The sequence below is a fragment of the Saimiri boliviensis genome, chromosome 2 (genome assembly GCF_048565385.1).
Source record: "Saimiri boliviensis isolate mSaiBol1 chromosome 2, mSaiBol1.pri, whole genome shotgun sequence".
Classification (NCBI taxonomy): domain Eukaryota; kingdom Metazoa; phylum Chordata; class Mammalia; order Primates; family Cebidae; genus Saimiri; species Saimiri boliviensis.
This window is the reverse complement of record NC_133450.1, coordinates 228,270,832-228,289,738: the sequence shown is the minus strand read 5'-3', so window position 1 is coordinate 228,289,738 and position 18,907 is coordinate 228,270,832. Positions and strand designations below refer to the sequence as shown.

At 37.0% G+C, this 18,907-nt stretch overlaps 1 protein-coding gene and 1 pseudogene across 1 annotated transcript; both read right to left on the bottom strand.

Annotated features, from left to right (window-relative positions):
- Window positions 1–1,975: 1,975 nt before the first annotated feature.
- RMI1 (RecQ mediated genome instability 1) lies at window positions 1,976–18,907 on the bottom strand. The gene is made up of 3 exons (XM_010351851.3): window positions 18,741–18,907; window positions 6,243–6,333; window positions 1,976–5,074 (listed from the first exon to the last, which is right to left on the bottom strand). Exon 3 carries the CDS (start codon window positions 5,036–5,038, stop codon window positions 3,164–3,166), a length of 1,875 nt encoding a protein of 624 aa, XP_010350153.2. The 5' UTR covers window positions 5,039–5,074; window positions 6,243–6,333; window positions 18,741–18,907; the 3' UTR covers window positions 1,976–3,163.
- Window positions 12,192–12,303, bottom strand: LOC120366534 (U4 spliceosomal RNA; annotated as a pseudogene).

Here is an 18,907-nt window from a genome sequence, read left to right as displayed (position 1 = left end):
TGTCCCATTAGCTTGGTGACAATACACTCCTGAAAATCTTTTAGAGTGGCTACACTGAGTATTATAAAAGCAACTTTGAATATTAGAGCTACTTGGTCCCAGCTACTCGGCAGGCTGATGCAAGAGGATCACTTCAGCCCAGCAGGTCAAGGCTGCAGTAAGTAGTGATTGTGTCACTGCATACTAGTCAGGGCAACAGAGGAAGACCCTGTCTCAAAACAAAAAACGAATTATAAGTAACCTAGAAATTATTTAAAGTATATGAGAGTATGTGCATAGGTTATATGCAAATACTGGTGCCATTTTATATCAGAAACTTGAGCATTTGGAAGTCGGTATCGTGGAAGATTCTGAAACCAATTCCCCATGAATAACAAAGGACAATTGTACTCTGAAAGCAGAGTCACTCTGAAAGCAGAGAAAGAAAAAGTTCATTTGATTACGCTCATTTTTTTTCTTCCCATTTGCTACTGCCAGGAACTCTTAGCATCATTTTTTTGTGTGTTAAATTCTCAGTCTGGAGATTATTATCCAGGCAACTTAAGTGTCTGCTTAGCCCCACATAAGCACAGACATAGGGCTACAAATTTGCAGGGAAAAGAACACTTTTTCCCCCAACCAACCAGAATCTAAGCCAAATCATTCAAGTTTTCTCACAGTCCCTCTTTACTTTAGGGCAGATTTTTCTAATCTATTCTTTCACTAAAGAAGGCTGCTCTTTGAGATGCTGTGTATGCATAGGTGTCAGGGCTTTAAGTACCATGCTACTGGAATGGATGACAGGAAATCACAAAAGATATTAGGCAACAGAAGATGATCAAATCTGACAAAATACTTACTATAACTACAAGGAAAACACCTCAACGATACCCTCAACCAGCTTATATTCCAAGAGAACAATGGTTCTCAACTGGGGACATCTCTAGCTCCAGGGAATAACTGGCAATGTCTAAAGATTTTTGGTTGTCACAACTGGAAGGATGCTGCTCACATCCAGTAGGTAGAGGCCAAAGATGCTGCCCCCTACCATGCACACAGGACAGCCCCATAAGACTTATCCTGCCAAAAACGTAGCAGTAGAATAACAGAGAAACAAGCACAATAAAATGCATATAATATTAGTCTGTACAATGTACAGGAGAGCATGCAACTGGGCAGGGGAATTCATGAAACACTGTAACAGGCACCTAAAGCTTAAATTGAATTGGAAATTATTCTGGAAGGTAGGGGGATCAGGCAGTACGGGCACTATAAGCATGAGTGTGAAAGTAAGAGGCATATTCTTCTACATATTTACTGCACTACAAATAATTTGGTACCCCTAAAAAAAACTTAGGGGCAAAGAGCAATAGGGCTGAATCAGAAGTCAGGGGCCAGATCACAAAAAGCCATACATACTCAATGAGGAGTCTGGACTTCACCCTGTAAGTAATGGGGTGGGAGGAGGTTGGTATTAAATGTTAATGAAGAGAAACAAGAAGAAATTTATTTTAGAAAGTTCACTCTGATAACATTACAGACAATGGTTTGAAGGCAAAATAAGATAAAGACCAATTAGTAAACCACTAAAATAATCCATGCCAAAGAAGACTAGAAACATAATGAAAACACCAAGAACCAATATAGTAGCATAGACTGATAAAAAGTATGACAGTCAATCTTTAACAACAATATGAAGAGAAGTTCTAATCCCAATTTTCAAGCCCCATTCAGAGATAAGAGTATAGGAGGTAAACGTTTAATGAAAGATAATGCTACCCCATTCAGATTACTTATTAAAAAGCTATGCAAGTATATAGACAAGATCATTACTAGGGCATGTATCAGCAATATCTGTGTTCTGGTGCTTTGAACCCTGATACAACAACAAAAATATTTTTAAAACCTTTCTCTTCTATTATCACATTTTCATATGTGTATTTATCTTACTTCCTGATATTTCCTGTTACATTATTTTCAATAAAACGCCAATGTCTTTATTTTGTTAAATATTTAATGTTTTAAGATTCAAAGCACTTTATTTGAAGACAAACGATTAATAAAATAACATTAGCTTTCAAATACAACTTTGTAACAGTGTAAGAATGGTAAACAGCCTCCCTTTTAAGAAAAAATCAGCACTTAAAACTAAAGGAAAGCTTTTATGTACAGCTAATGCAGAAAGGGAACCATGACACCCAAAGACATAGAAAAATGCCTTGCTTTAATCCAATACATGTCCTACCTACTGGATCTCGATAATGACATTTTCCATATACCATTTAAAATAAACTATCCTTGAAAATAAGGCTTTAAATCATTCAATATAATCTATGAAATAGTATCTAGTTAACTGGATTACCTCAAATATACCAAATATTATACTCAGCAAAATAAAAACCAGTAAATCAGTTTGTGTCTGAAAGCCTGGTGTTCTAATCTACTGGATTTTTTTTCCCCTAAGATTAACAATATAAATAAATCTTTTGAGAGTACTCAACATATTATGACAAGCTCAGGCATGTTGAAGGTGGTATGGCCACAGACAGTGCTCAATATATTAGAAGTAAAATTCCTATTTATAAATATTAACTTTCAACAATATGACTCACCATTGAACACCAGTACAATACTTTAGCAATCATTTTATGTGACATGCCAAGTGGAAAACAAATTTCTCAACAATAGTGGGTCATCATATTCCTTCATCTAACAGTTACTTTTTTAAAAAATTCATCTTTGGAGGCCAAGACAGGATTGAGAGGCCAGGAGCTTGGGACCAACCTGGGCAACATAGAAAAGCTCTGTCTCTACAAAATAATAATAATCATAAATTAGCTGGGCATGGTGGTAATGTCTATAGTCCCAGCAACTCAAGAGGCTGAGGCCGGAGGATTGCTTGAGCTCAGGAGGTCGATGCAATAACCTATAATCATGCCACTGCACTCCAGCCTGGGCAAACAGAGCAAGACCCTGACTACAAAAATTAAAAAAAAAAGATTAACTTATTTTAAAAAGCTCCACAGTTCCACATATAACAAGCATGATTAAACACTTTAAAATTAAACTGAAATAAGCTATGAAATTTCATTTTTCCTTTTTACACAAAGTTTCACATGTAAAATTCTGAACAAATTCTAAATATTTCCTTGTTGTTTTTAATTATTCCTAATACTATTTAAAATTATTTATTCAACCGCTTCTTTAGATTCTCAAGGTGTTCCATATTAACATTTTGTAATGCCAGTACCATTGCTTTAGACAAGGAAGGATTAAATGAAATAGTCATTAGACAGCATAAATCTATTAGATCTCTCTGACATTTCTGCAAACCTTCCAAGAACTTTTGGTATTGAAGAGGATCCTTTTTTAACTGTTTCATTTCTGGTACTGAGAACCCTATCAGACTAGTAAGTATTTCATCCACAAAGTCTACATCTAGATATGCAGTACCATCAGACACCTTTGCAGTTATACTCCAAATGCCACCAGAACTTGAGAGATTTCCAGTTAAGGTCACAATAAATGCTTTCACTTTCACTGTTGTAACTTCCTTTGGTTTGCTGGCCATTAGAATAGACAAGTAGATAAAGGGTGGAGAATACAAATCCATGGCAACAGGAAGACTAGTGCTATTCTCTGATGATCTTAAAGAACAAGTCTGGAAATTGTGACCATTTGCATTAAAAATTTGTGAACTCCTTTTTGGTACACAGTTGACCACCTCTCTATTTAATATTTTATTATTTAAGAAATGTCCATCTGAACTGCTGGTTTGTTTTATTTTATTATCTTCCTCTAAGTTCGTATCTTCATTTGTAAAATCATGGGATAAGGGTACATTATGATGAACTGAAAAAATACTCCTGTTTTGGTCTCTAGCAGATGGACAACCAAAAGATTTGTCTTCATTAGTCAGTTGTTCAGATACCTTTTTTTCACTCCAATTATTGTTTCCATTTTTGCAAGTCAAAGAAAAATTATTCATAGTATTAGGATTATGTGAAAATGTCTCTAAATTTGGACTGATATTTCTGTTAAAAGTCAGTGGCTGCAATTTAGTTTCCATCTGTTCTTTCTGGACAGTTTCTTCTAAAAGCAAGGCCTCCTCCAATGAAAAGTCATCTAATTCCCCATCCACGAAAGGCATAGATAGGTTTGATGGATCCTCTTTTGGTCTTGGAGAAATAACAGATTCTGGCTCAAAACTTGACTGTCTTCTGGGAATGGTATTTGAGGAACTACCTGTGGTGGAACATCTTTCTGAGGAAGTGTCATTATTTGCTGCAAGCTCATCATTTTCATCAAGACTTGCCAAGAGTTCTTCATCAGAAGGACCTAATGCAAGATCTAGAACATCTGTAACTCCGGAAATATTTTGGTTAGAATTGCTTGGTATGACTGAAACTACAGGATCAGGTTCCCCTATTAATCTTGCAAGTACTTTTTCTTGGGCATATTCTCCTAAAAGAGCATCTACTTCACCTCCTAACACTTTTACATTTTCTGGTTTCAGTAAGAGAACACCAAGACGGAAAGACACATTTCCATAAATCAAAATTTTTGTACCCGGAGGAAGATCACTATGAAGAGCTGGAATAGACTGATATTCCATTCCCTGTATTTGTACAATTCCATCAGTTAGCTGTAGCATCAACATTCGCGAAGGTTTTGCTTCCCAAGGTTTTAGGGTTACTTGTGTTTCAGCTGTAACTAGATCATTTGTTGTATTCTTTCCTCTCAACTTCTGTATCTGGGAATATGCAGGCTGACTTACATCAACCAAGGAATTAATCTGCAGAGCATAAAATCCATCTAGTTCTCCTTCTGGAATTTCTAAAATGCCATCAGGTAAAAGAGGATGCTCCAAATCCCTCAGATCAGTAAGGAGCCACTGCTCAAACACTTGTTTATTCATTTGGGCCTGACTCAAGTTAACATTATTATTTTCTTCTTGGATCCAGTTAATACAAGCTTCCAGCCACATCGGAGGTACTTTAATATGCCATGTAGCTAAAAGCCAGGTTTCAGCTCTTAATACAATACTAGTCACACTCATTTCTTTTAAATAAAAGAAATAATAAGCATCTACTACCTGAAAACAAAAAAACAAAAAAATTATGATAATTCAGTACATTTGAATACAGCTTCCGTAATTCTCTAAAATGCACAGACAGGCACATCCTTTAGATTTTTCACTCTTGAGCATCTTAAAAATCTTTACATTTTACATGGTCAAAATTCAAACACTACACATAGTCAGATGGTATAATGAGAAAATCAAAAGGTTTGAGACAGCTTATACCTAGGTCTGAAAGCTGGCTCTGTCAAGTTACAAGCTATGTAACCTAATATAAAACTCTCAACTTCTGTAACCAGTTTTTTCATCTATAAAATGTCAATACCACCATCTATCCTACAGAATTGTTATCAGGATCACATGAATTATATTTGTAATGCACAATGTCAGACCTATAAAGGATATTCAGTAAACAGTAGTTACAGTAGCCTCCCATATCTGTGGGGACTATGCTCCAGTACCCCCAGTGGATGTCTGAAACTCTTAAATATTACCAAACTTAATATATACTATTTTTTTAAATCTGATAACCAACCAGCTACTAAGTGATTAAAGGGTGGGTAGCGTAAACAGCACAGATACACTGGACAAAGGGATGATTCAAGTCTAGGGTATTATTTCATCACACTATTCTGAACAGTACAAAATTTAAAACTTATGAATTATTTCTGGAATTTTCCACTAAATATTTTCAGACCCTGATTGACTGCAGAAAGCTGAAACCACAGAAAGCAAAACCATGGAGAAACGAAGACTACAGTATATTATAATTGGTCTAATAAACAGATTCTAATCATTTAAAATTTAGTTAAGAAATAATATTCACTAATGTTTTTTATGTATGTATAATAGCTCTAATATAACTCTATTAAAACATACCACTGTGTTTGTCCATTTAGTACTTGAATATGTGGTCTAAAGATAAAATTATAACAAGTAACAGCAGACACGGAGCTGACAGATATAAAGCATCTTATGTGTTGAGCTAAATATTTTCAAAAGTCACGTGAGACAAATATATTAATACTTAACTTCTAATTTTCTCAGTATGATAAAGCAGTAGCAAAACACTAAAGCCTAATCATCCTTGTGTTCACGAAAGTATAATTTGTTCCTTCTACAGATGAGGATATTTAGGAAGTTGAATATATTAAAGTTTTAATATGCCCATAAGAAAACTTACCACTTGGAATAGCAGCACAGGGTCTGAAGACAGAATTTGGAACTGGTTGTTCAGTGGGTTACTTGAAACCCTCACTGGCTCAGAAATAGCCCTGGGAGATAAGACAAGAAGCAGTAGGAATTATAAGATGAAGTTGTAGAAAGACTGGACTATTTTCTTAAGTGCAAGAGTCTGATGGTATGGTTCATGGGGATCAGAAACAAGTGACCATGAGAAAGTCACGCACTTTCTCTAAGCCTGTTTCCTTTTCTATATACTTACCTCATAGGTTTACTGTGAAAATTAAAGAAGACAGGAGGTGAGATACAGTATTTGATGTTAAGAGTACATCTCTGGTGCTAGACTTATAAACTCTTACTTATAAACTCTGTGACTCTAAACAAGTTACTCAACTTCACAATATCCTACTTACCCTTATCTTATTTGTAAAACAAGAATAACAGGATTTTCCTCACAGGCTTATTATGAAGATTAGATTAATATGGAAAGAGCAGCACCTGGCTCATAGCAAGAACTCAGTAAATGCATACTATTATTAGACTTACAGTGCCTACTACAGCACCTGGCAAAAAGCAGCCACTCAAAAACTACTTATTGAGTATAAATTTGAGACCAAGCTGGTCTCAAACTCCTGACCTCAAGTGATCCACCCACCTCAGCCTCCCAAAGTACTGGGATTATGGGATTACAGGCATGAGCCACAGCACTCCCAGCCACTATTTTAGACTGAATGACCAATTCCTAGATTGGATAAGTCCTATACTGCTCTGAAATTAGTGAAATGAGACTTTTTTGTAGATTCTCAAACAATATACCTACATGAGACTTTAGGAGTTTAAACCCTGAAAATGCTAATAATATAGCTCACCTTAAGCTACCGTTGTAACAAAACTATTTTACATTGCATCCCCCAAAACGGCTGAAAGAAATACAGCACATGCCTCAGAAATGGAAGGAACTAAAACACCAGTTTATTGCTGATTCTAATGCTACCAGCTGAACATCTTTTCATATTTCTCAGTGGCATGGACTCCTTACATGCCTCTAAACATTTTCTCCCCTTTTGTTCTGTACTTCTGTTCTAGCACAAAGTAAATGTATGTAAATGCTTGCTACCATTAATATTTTTTAAATATCCCACAAAAGAAGACACGGAAGCAAATAGTTCTCAGAAACCCATAAACAGCGGGTACATTATTAATTTAATTTAATGGACGGTTAACATTTAAAGGACATGGGGAAGTTAAGGTCAATCAGAGAACGGATGAATCTTTATATTAAAGAAAATGACTGGTGGCCAGGTGCAGTGGCTCACGCTTATAATCCCAGCACTTTGAGAGACCAAGGTGGGTGGATTACGAGGTCAGGAGTTCAAGACCAGCCTGGCCAACAGTGAAACCCCGTCTCTATTAAAAACACAAAAATTAGCTGAGAGTTGTGATGTGAGACTGTAATCCCAGCTACTTGGGAGGCTGAGGCAGGAGAATCGCTTGAACCCAGGAGGTGAAGGTTACAGTGAGCTGACATCACACCACTGCACTCCAGCCTGGATGACAGAGCCAGATTCCGTCTCAAAAAAAAAAGAAAGAAAGAAAATGAGAATATAAACATTTTTTAAACTATATGTAAAAAAACAATATAAAAAATTAAAAGTAGAAAAGTCTTTACCTGTTGTGACAAAGATAAGCTATGTAGGTCAAATCAGCAGGTCTCCTTAACAAAGAAACCAAATCTCTATGCCAGCTCTCTGATTTACCAAATGGAAATACTTCCTATCTTGGCTGGGCATGGTAGCTCATGCCTGTAAACTCTGGGGGACCAAGGTGGGAGGATTACTTGAACCCAGGAGTTCAAGACCAGCCTGGGCAACAAAGCAAGATCCCATCTTTAAAATAAATTTTTTAAGTAGCTAAGCATGGTGGTGCATGCCTATAATCCCAGCTACTAGGGAGACTTGAGGTGGGAGGACTGCCAGAGCCTAGAGGTCGAAGCTGCAGCGAGCTATGACTGCATCACTGCACTCCACCTGGGTGACAGAACAAGACCCTGTCTCTCAAAAAAAAAAAAAAAAAAAAAAAAAAAAAAAAAAAAAATCCCTATCTTATTAAGAAAAGCAAAATATAGCCCAAATCCCCAACGTTGGAGGTGGGACCTGGCAGGAGGTGATTGAATTATGGAGGTAGATTTCCCCTTGGTGTTGCTCTCATGATAAAAAGTGAGCCTGAGAGCTGGTTGTTTTAAAAGTGTGTGGCATAGAGAAGAAACCTCTGTGCCAGTTTTCCATGTGACACCCTCCTCCAAGAGGGTGTGGAGCTCCAGCCCAGGCTAGCTTGCCTCACTCCTACATGACCCACCCACAGCCTATCAGGGTCCAGGGAGACATTTGTTCTTGCTTTAAGTTAGGAGTAACAAATAACTTAATTTTTTTCGATCAAGAAAGAAAACCCACCTCTACCTTTAAAATCACACCCAGAACCCCGCATCTCACCCTATGCCCTATGTTGTTGCTAATGTCAATACGATGCTTAATCTGTTATTCAAAAATGATTTTTATGTAATTAATGTATGCTTTCTTGTTTATAAATGCCTGATTTTAAAAAAAGTGTGTGACACCTTCCCCCTCTGTCTCTGCCACCCCCCTGCTCTGGCCACATAAGACCGGCCTGCTTCTCCTTCACCTTTGCCACAATTTTAAGTTTCCTGAGGCCTCCCCAGCCATGCTTCCTGTACAGCCTGTAGAACTATGAGCCAATTAAACCTCTTTTCTTTATAAATTACCCAGCCTCCAGTATTTTTTTACAGCACTGCAAGAACAAACTAATATAATACGACATACGGTATGCTAACTTTGGTATACGAAACAGGAAAATAAGCACATTAAGACTTACATAAAGTACCTCTAGAAGGATATACAAGAAACTTGATAATACTTAAATTATTTAGCTATACTCAATAACAAGAGTAAGATCTTCGTGGGCCAGGAACAGATGAGAAATTTAGAGTGGTTAAGTAGGGACTAAAGCCACGCAGCCCCCAGGAAAAGGGCATTTAGCTAAGAACAGTGTAGCTAAAGCTTCAAAGCTCTAAAAGTCCAGCAAGCCATGCATGGGACAGAAGACCAGAAACAGACTCCCTGCTGGAACTGGGCCAAAAAAAGTTCCACCCAATACCTGCATGTGACGGGAACAGAACTACCCTGAGAATAAACACTGGGCCTGCATAAAACATATAAGTAAAAACTCAAATTCCTAATAAAACAGCTGACCTAGAGCTATGTCAATGTCAGCCAGAGAGTAAACTCCAAAGCTACACAAAAGGGGCAAAACTATCTAATATGAGCTCGCAAACCAAAATTATAATATACTTTAGGAAAATTACTACCATCAGCAGACATACCAAATAGGATTTATACCTGAAGACAGTTTTAAAAATGAAGAATCTTAATTTTAAATGTCTTTGAGCATACTAAATATACTTAAGTGGGACTAACATCCTAAAAGAAGAATAGAAGATAATTAAATGATCCCAGGCATTTACAAAAATAATCTACTGCAAATCTTGTAAATAGAAAACAGTATCTGAAATTAAAGTCAGTAGATGGGACCAACACCTGGCTAACAACAAATGAAGGGATAACTTATGCATTAGAAGTTACTTAGAACACAGTATAAAGATTAAGATACTACACAAAGAGGAAAAAAGAATTAAGAAGTAGGGAAGACAGGTTCCAACAGTGAAGTAATTGCAATTCAGAAGAAAAAAATAAAAGAGATGAAAAAAAATTTTAATAATGGTTGAAGTTTTTCCAAGATATTATTTTCTAGGTTGAAAAAACTCTATACTTCTAATGTTTTTTTAAATCTACACTTATACACAGCAATACGGCAAAATATAAACATTAAGGATAAAGAAAATTACCGAAGACCTAACAAGATGGATCTAAACTTCAAGATAACAAAAACATGGGAGCCAGGAATAGTGGCTCATGCCTATAATCACAACACTTGGGAGGCCGAGACAGGCAGATCACTTGAGCTCAGGAGTTCAAGACCAGCCTAGGCAACATAGCAAAACCTCATCTCTACAAAAAATACAAAAATCAGCTAGGTGTGGTGTCTCCTTCCGGTGGTCCCAGGTACTTGGGAGGCTGAGGTGGGAGGATCACTTGAGCCCAGGAGGGACCTGATCAAATAATCTTTGACAATGGTGCCAATACTCCACAATAGAAAAACAATACTCTCTTCAGCAAATAGTGTTGAGGAAATTGAACATGCCCATGCAAAAGATTAAAGATGGACCTTATCTCACACCATATACAAAAATTAACTCAAAACAGGTCTAAAGGTAGCACCAGAAACTACAAAACTCCTAGAATAAAACATAGGGAAAAAGCTTCATGACATTGAAATAGGCAATGATTTCTTGGATATGACACCAAAAGTACAGATAACAAAAGCAAAAGTAGACAAACAGGACTACATCAAACTGAAAAACTTTTGTGCACCAAAGGATACAGTCAACAGAGTGAAAAGACAATCTATGGAATGGGAGAAAATATTTGCAAACCACATATCAGACAAGGGGTTATTACCCAGCATATGTAAAGAACTTTTTAACTTGATAATTAACAACAAAAAATAATCCAATCTGAAAACAGGCAAAGATCTTGAATAGACATTTCTCCAAAGACATACAAATCAGCCAGTAACAGCGGCTCACACTTGTAATCCCAGCACTTTGGGAGGCAGAGGCAAGTGGATCACTTGAACCCAAGAGTTCAAGACCAGCCTGGGCAACAAGGCGAAACCCCAGCTCTACAAAAAATACAAAAATTAACCGAGCATGGTGGCACATACCTGTAGTCCCAACTACTCAGGAGGCTGAGGCGAGAGGACTGTTTGAGGTCAAGGCTGCAATGAGCCGTAAGTGTGCGACTGCACTTCTGCCTGGGCAACAGAGCAAGACCCGATCTCAAAAAAAACGGGATATACAATAGTCAACAAGCATATGAAAGGATGCTCAACATCACTAATCATAAAAGAAATACAAATCAAAACCACAATGAGATCTCACCCTCATACCTGTTAGAACTGCCAACACTAAAAACACAGAAAATAACAAGTATTGGAAAGAATGAGGGAAAATTGGGACCCCTGTGCACTGTTAGTACAATTGTAAAATGGTAACGCTACCATGGAAAACAGTACAGAACCTCCTCAAAAAATTAAAACTAGAACTACCATATGATCCCACTTCTAGGTGTGTTTCCAAATAAACTGAAAACAAGATCTTGAAGAGATAGCTGCATAATCTACATTCATTGCAGCATTGCTCACATGAAGAATACAGAAACAACCACTGATAGATGGATACAGAAAACATATTATATTCAGTTTTTTTTTTTTTTTTTTTTTTTTTTTTTTTCAAAAAATCCTATCATATGCCACAACACAAATTAAAATTGAGGACATTATGCTACGTAAAATAAGCCAATCACAAAAGGACTAATACTGCATAATTCCACTCATCTGAGGTACCTAAAATAACCAAGCACATAGAAACGGCAAGTAGAATGGTGGTTGTCAAGTGCTGTGAGGAGGGAGAAATGGGATGCTGTCACTAAATGGGTAGTTTCAGTAATGCAAGGTGAAAAAGTTCTAGAAAACTGTTGTATATCCAATAATTAACAATGCCATAATGTGTACTTAAAATCTGTTAAAGGGTAATTTTTTAAAAGGCAACTCAAGTAAAGCAGTGGAAATGGGGAAGGAACAAAGAAATCTATAATTGGTTGTGATCAATTACTTGTAAACACCACTGCACTCATACCAGTGGGTAAATTTATTTGACGTGCTTTTAATTACAATTTTAAAAAGAGAAAAACATGAAAGGGAGAAAAAATAATACATGTACCGCTATTTGCTGATGACATGAATGTTGATGATGAAAATGCCAGAGAATCTACAAAAAAAGCTATTATTACTTCAGAAAAATTTTCAATTAGTAATAATCGTGCCTCAGATAAATCTCATTAGCTGTGATACTACCACCGCGCAAAGTTCAAAAAAAGCCGTATCACCTGATCTAGGATATAAGGCCAATAGATAGCACAAAAGTCAATTTTACTTTTATATAGTTGATCTTTATTCAGTAAAATTTATTTGTAATCCCAAAATCAGTATTTGCCGCACTCCCATGATCATTCATGAACATGTGCAGAGCAGTGAAAAATTGAGTCATCTAACATGCACATTCCCAGCTGAGGTCAAATAAAGTGATAATGTGCCTTTTTGGTTCAGGTTTCCTACAATAAACAAGTTTCCTTTTAGTGCTCCACTTAGTGCCATGTTTTTGTGCTTTTTTTTTCCCCGGCAATTTTGATGTTTAAAATGGCCCCCTGCCACAGTGCTCACGTGCTACCTAGTCTACCTGAGCATGGGAAAGCTGTGATGTGTCTTAGGGAGAAAATATGTATTTTAGATAAGCTTCATTTAGGCGTGAGTTATAGCACTGTTGGTTGTATAAGTTCAATGTTAGTGATTTAATAAGATATATTAAACAAAGTGTCTTTAAACCTTCAAATAAGGTTGTTGACTGCAAAAGCAATGGACAAAACAGTACATTTTATAATAGCACCGAAAAGCCAAACACTATGCTGAAAACTATAAATTACAGAATAAAGAAATTTAAAACAACTTAAGCAAATGAAGAGATATGCTGTATTCATGGACTGGAAGACTTTATCTGGTTAAGATTTCAGTTCTCCCCATCTATAAATTCAATGCAATTCCATTCAAATGCCCAGTAATCTTTTTATAAAAAATGATGAGCTGATTCTAAAATTTATATCAAAAGGCAAAGGAACTAGAATTGCCAAGAGAATTTTGAAAAAGAAAAACAAAAGTTGAAGGATTCACATTATCTAACACCGAAATTTCATATAAAGATTCAATAATCAACAGTGAGATGTTGACAAAAGGATTAACATACTGGAAAATAGGAAGACAAGACAGTCTACAAATAGACATACATATATATGATCAATTGATTATCCACAAAGTTGTAAAAGTAATTCAACAAAAACAGGATGATCATTTGAACATGCGCTGAAACTGGATATCCATATGCAAAAAACTATGAGCCTCAACCAATACCTCAAACTATGTATTAAAATTAACTCAAAATGGAACACAGAGCTAAACGTAAAAACTAAAACTACAAAATTTGTACAAGAAAACTTGGGAGAAAAATCTTTGTGACTTTGGTTTCCTAAAAGTTTTCTTAGAAAAGTGACATCAAGGCCAGGAATGGAGAGGGGAGGGGAAGGAAGAGGGGAGAGAAGAAGAGAGGGGAGGGGAGGGAAGGCCTTTAGTTGCACCAATTCAATAAGGTGCCTATTTCCTCCAGTAAAATTAAAATAACACAGTGCTGGAAAATGGACCTAGTATAATTTTCGAAGGTGTAAAAATGTGATGACAGATATTAGGTAAACTAAAATCAGGATAAAGTGTACTTTCAGTTGACTTTGAGACTTCGCAAGGAATGAATCAGTAAGAAAAGAAGAAAAACTGATTAGTTACAAACTGAAAAGGTCAAGGCTGGGCAGAAAATGAACACGAATGAATTTCAAAGATATTAATCCTGTATTTCCCACCAGGTACAGATGTATAAACAAAGAACTGAAGACTGCTGAAAATAAATTAAAACCTATTTTATAAGACTTTAAAATTTTTTCAAAGATTTTAATTTAAAAAATGTACTTCTACATCTGCAATGTTATCTAAACCTCAAAACAGTAATTTTTGATCTATTCAACAATGATGAAACTGAAGCATGAAGATTAAGGCATAAACATCATACCCAGCAGCAGACCCAGAACTAGAACATAAATTCTGCTAATCTCCATTCCTATACCTTTTTCTGTCAACTTCAATTAACAGAAAGGGGAAGCAAAACCAGTCTTTCAATTCATCTATAAAATCCACTTATGTATAAAATCCACATCTAAACGGCCATTCTGTAAGAGTGGTTTGCTGCTACTATAATAAACAGACTTCTCAGATCTCATGTAAATAACAAGCTCGTCTAATGCACTCTAAATTGTTTCATTTACAAAATCAAATGAAAGAAAAATTCAAAAGAATCACCAACACCTACTGTATTTATCTTAGTGATAACTTTGACATAGTGCTATGGTTAAGTACTACTTTTCCTTTCACTATAACTCTACTAACATACCACATAAAATATTTTTTACTTTTTTCTGAATACTACAAACTGATATTCTAAGGCTATGTATCAATTTTTAAATTTTTTTAATTCCAAACTTGGCTCTTTCTTGTATGTGCTATTGAACACTGCAAGTGGCAAAACTCCTTTCAGTCAAGAGTTGGGATGAATTCTGAAAAACACTGCTCAGTGAATCCCAACAACTTAACTGTTCCATTAAATGTATGTCAGTCCTAATTAATAACTCTAAGTACTACCCTCAACTTCTGAAGCTAACTGACATACTGTACATTTATAGTAATGTTATAACTAAGCAAAGAAAAAAATTCATGACTAAGCCCCCAAAAGATAACCAAGACATCTGTAAAACAAATGCAAATGTGATGAGATACTTAACACTGTGCAAACATTCCAATACAACTATTCCCAAATATTTTACCAAAAAGTCAAGAACTTTGTGGGAATAAGATGACTGCTAATGTACATCTGTTACACAGATTTCCTCACTTAACAGCAAAGTAAAGTAGAAAGTAGGATTGATCTAGGACACGGATATAATTCCTACAATTGCATGTCTTAATTATAAAAAGATGATGTATAATAGGTTATTTTTCCGACAGATTAGAAAGAAAAGTTTATTAAAATGTTTAATCAAATGGAAAAATATTATCTAAGATGCATATTATAAAGTTTAGACTAGATATTAATAATTGAGACCTTTAATAATTTGGTAAATTATATTAACGGCATCTAGTCCTTCAGAAAAATTCATAAGGTTTTCATCTCTCCTTTGCCTAGGAAATTGGGTAACCATAGTCACAGCAGGTAGAAGCACAAATTCAGAGGCAGAAAGTTAGCTTGGGCGGCACAAATTCCCATGTGCTAATGTACAAAGAACAGCTCTTTGATCCTAAAGAACTCCACTGTCCAAAAAATAATAATAAATTTGGAAAGATGTATTTTAAATTGTACATTAAGATACGTTCAAGACCAGGCGCAGTGGCATATGCCTGTAATCCCAGTACTTTGGGAGGCCGAGTTGACTAAAATACAAAAAAATTAGCTGAGTGTGGTGGCACATTCCTGTAATCCCAGCTACTTGAGAGGCTGAGGCAGGAGAATCACTTGAACCAGGGAGGTGGAAGTTGTAGTGAGTCAAGACTGCACCACTGCAGTCCAGCTTGGCCAGAAGGGCAAAACTCTGTCCCTTCCAAAAAATGAAAAAAAGAATATGTTCATACCATATGATCCACTTCTTTACCTTCCAGAATTAAGGACACAATCATAAATAAGGCCCCAAAAACCCATATGTTTAAGGAGATAATATCCCAAGTACTGTGATTTGATCTTTACAAATTAAATGAATATATTAAATTATCACATGTACCCCCCAAAATTATGTACATCTTTTATGCATCAATAAGTAACAAAATAAAGACAAAGATTTGTATGGCAGAGTGTTTACCACTAAGTTTTTATATTTTGAAAAAAACAAACAAAATGTTCAAAATTGGAAAAGTTAAATACCTTGTACTGCCACCATGAAATGAAAAGCAATGAAATCTTTAAAGAAACCATTTTTAAGAATTAATGACATAGAAATACATTCATATTGTTTGGGAAAAAGAACAGATACAAAATTACATACAGTTTAATCCCCATTAATTTTATCATCAGGAAAAAACATTTTTAGGAAAGCTGATTAGCACTGTGTCAATGATAAACTTGGCCAACCACACTAATCTACATTCTAGATCTGGACTGCCAGGAACTGAACAGAAGAGAATAAAGTGGGAAAATTTTATCATCTACCATTAAGGTCTAGGCATATTTGATTTACAGATTAATTTCAGTCAGCCTCGCATATTCCAATTTTTTAAATAGAAAGTAAGGCAGGTGTGTCATCCTTTTGGACGTTATATGTGTCATTCAGACAACAGCTGAGACTTAAAAGCACTAACAAATATTTAAATCTCTCCACATTTCCATTGTATTCATCTAAATAAGGTAAGTCTACATTTTAATTCATTGAGGATGATTTCAAGGTAACCCTGGAATTTTTAAGAAGATACTCTGAAAATCAGAGAGGAAAAATTTATATTGTTTATGACTGAAATCATTAAGAAGTAATCAGAGGAGCTTTTTGTGGATCCTCCATAACCTAAGGTAGGAAAAGACAAAAAGAGAATAGGTTTAGGATCTGAAACCCAATTTTGCTATGTGACCTTGGATATGTTCCTCAGCTTCTCTTAGTATTAGTTCCTTCATCCATAAAAAAAGATAACAACTTACTCAAAGGACTCTAAAAAGTATTAAACTGCCAGCACAAGGTTTAGCATACAGTTGGGAACTCAGGAAATGGTAGTTATAAATAATAAACAATAATGCGGCTGGCTAGTGTACAATCTCAATTACATTAGCCTATCTAAAGCAAATCCCACATCTAAGTAATATTTGGTTTAAATTCACTGAGTCCAAAATTATCCTACGCCATTACACCGTTGTACCAATTACACAAGACTAGAGCCAATGAATGTACTGGTAAGTTCTTGAATGCACACACGTATAAAATTGTTGGGTTGAAAACTCTTATTAATTTCAAACAGAATAAAAGGATGGAGAAAAGACAGACTTTCCTGTTATTTAAAGAACAAGCCTAAAAATTAAATTAGAAGAAGGAAGAAATCAAATGGGGGAAAAACAGCAACCATCTAACAAAGGTATCTTGAGAGGATGAATAATAGCTTACACCAGTCGGGGTCCAATTCGGCCAATGAAATTGGGAGGAAGAGGTTCCTATATAGAGCTGCTTACCTCTGCTTCCCACTCATCACTGCTTACCAAGAAGAAAATGATGACCGCAACACAAATACTAACTTGAAAGAAAGCACAGCATCATTACTACAGTACTGCTATTTGTGCCTATTAGTGTTAGTGACATGTCCAAGTTTTCAATGACAAACTCAATTAAATGTTGCAAAGCCTAACTGGCGGATTAAATCTCTATGATGTAAGCATCCTCGACCCCTACATAAACTCAATTTTGAATATTTAATAAAATTCCAACTTTGTGTTTTAGAACTAAAATGTGAGTTAAGTTTTACCTACCCAACAAGACTATACACACTTCATGGTGGGGACCATTTAAAACATACTACCAAAGAGAACTTTTACAAACTCCACAATCCCAGACATTTAACATATCCTCTCAGGACGTAAATACCGGTGTTTATCATGAAGTCCTCAGTGCACCCTAGCAAGAGTTTTCCTCTAATCAGGCAAGTAAAAGATGCTGGATGAATGCAATCATGACCATTTAAAAGAATGCTGATATACATATTTTGCAAATTACCCAAGGAAACATTATAACAGGAATGAATAAGCACAAATTCATCACCACTAAAATATATATGAATGTATTCTGCCAATGGTGGATTTCGCTTTATGTGCAGATTATAACATCTTTATGCTTCAAAATGAGTTTGGGACTGTGGGCGGAGGCTGGAAGGTTGACAAGTGAGGATGTGGAAAGCGGGTATTCCCAGGGCTGGAGATTTCCCAAGGTTGTCACCGATGGAAAGTGACCTCATGTGCCTTCACAAAGGAAGTCACGAAAGGTTGGCAAAGCGGCCTGAGAAGGAACCGTATACAATTCAGGTGTGAACGGAACCCGCCGGAACGGGAGCACGTTTGAGGGCGAGGGTTTTTGTCCGTTTTTATCACTGCCACACCAAGGCAGGCGCTTTGAATGGAATGTGAAAGTCTGCAACATATGTAGCGATATGCGTTCATTTTAGGAGACCAGTGCGATATTTACTGCCTAAAATTTTTCTCAGAATAAACTACAGCGACGACACTACAAAATAGTTCCATCTCGGGCCCCATTACCCGAGAGGAAAGTCTCGTCGGAACGGAGAGCCCTGTGGAACCGCTTGTGCCCTCTCGGGCGTCCTCAATCAGGGGCAAAGCCAAAGGCGAGAAGTTCTCCAGGACCCAGGCTCGCCCCGCGTTTCCCCGGCTCCCGCCCCAGCGCAAGGCGGGCGGAGAACCGCCAGCTGTGCCCCCGGGCCCGGCCTCCGCTGACCCGCGCCCCGGACCGTTACAAACAGCGGGTTTCCGAAGCGACGGCCGGGCCCAGCGGACGCAGGCGGCCCGCACTTACCGCGGCGCGGCTCGCCCCGGAGCCCACGGCCCGGGGCGGGGTAAGGGGCTGCCGGCGCGAGTGTGCGCTGTGGAAACAGGGGCGTTAAGTCTGGGCCGAGCACCGACCTGGGCGTCCCGCACTCCCCTCGCGCAACAGCGGTCCTTGCGCCGCGCAACTGTAAGAACAGGAATCGCCGCGGCACGCTCCCTGATCCTTTTTTGTCTCTTCCCGCCCGATTTCCCGCGCGCCGGAGCCCCTCCTCTAACCCCAAAGGACTCCTCCGGGCCCAGAA

Excerpts from the sequence above, each read along its gene's own strand:
- RMI1 (XM_010351851.3), bottom strand. The coding sequence starts at position 5,038 with ATGAGTGTGACTAGTATTGTATTAAGAGCTGAAACCTGGCTTTTAGCT.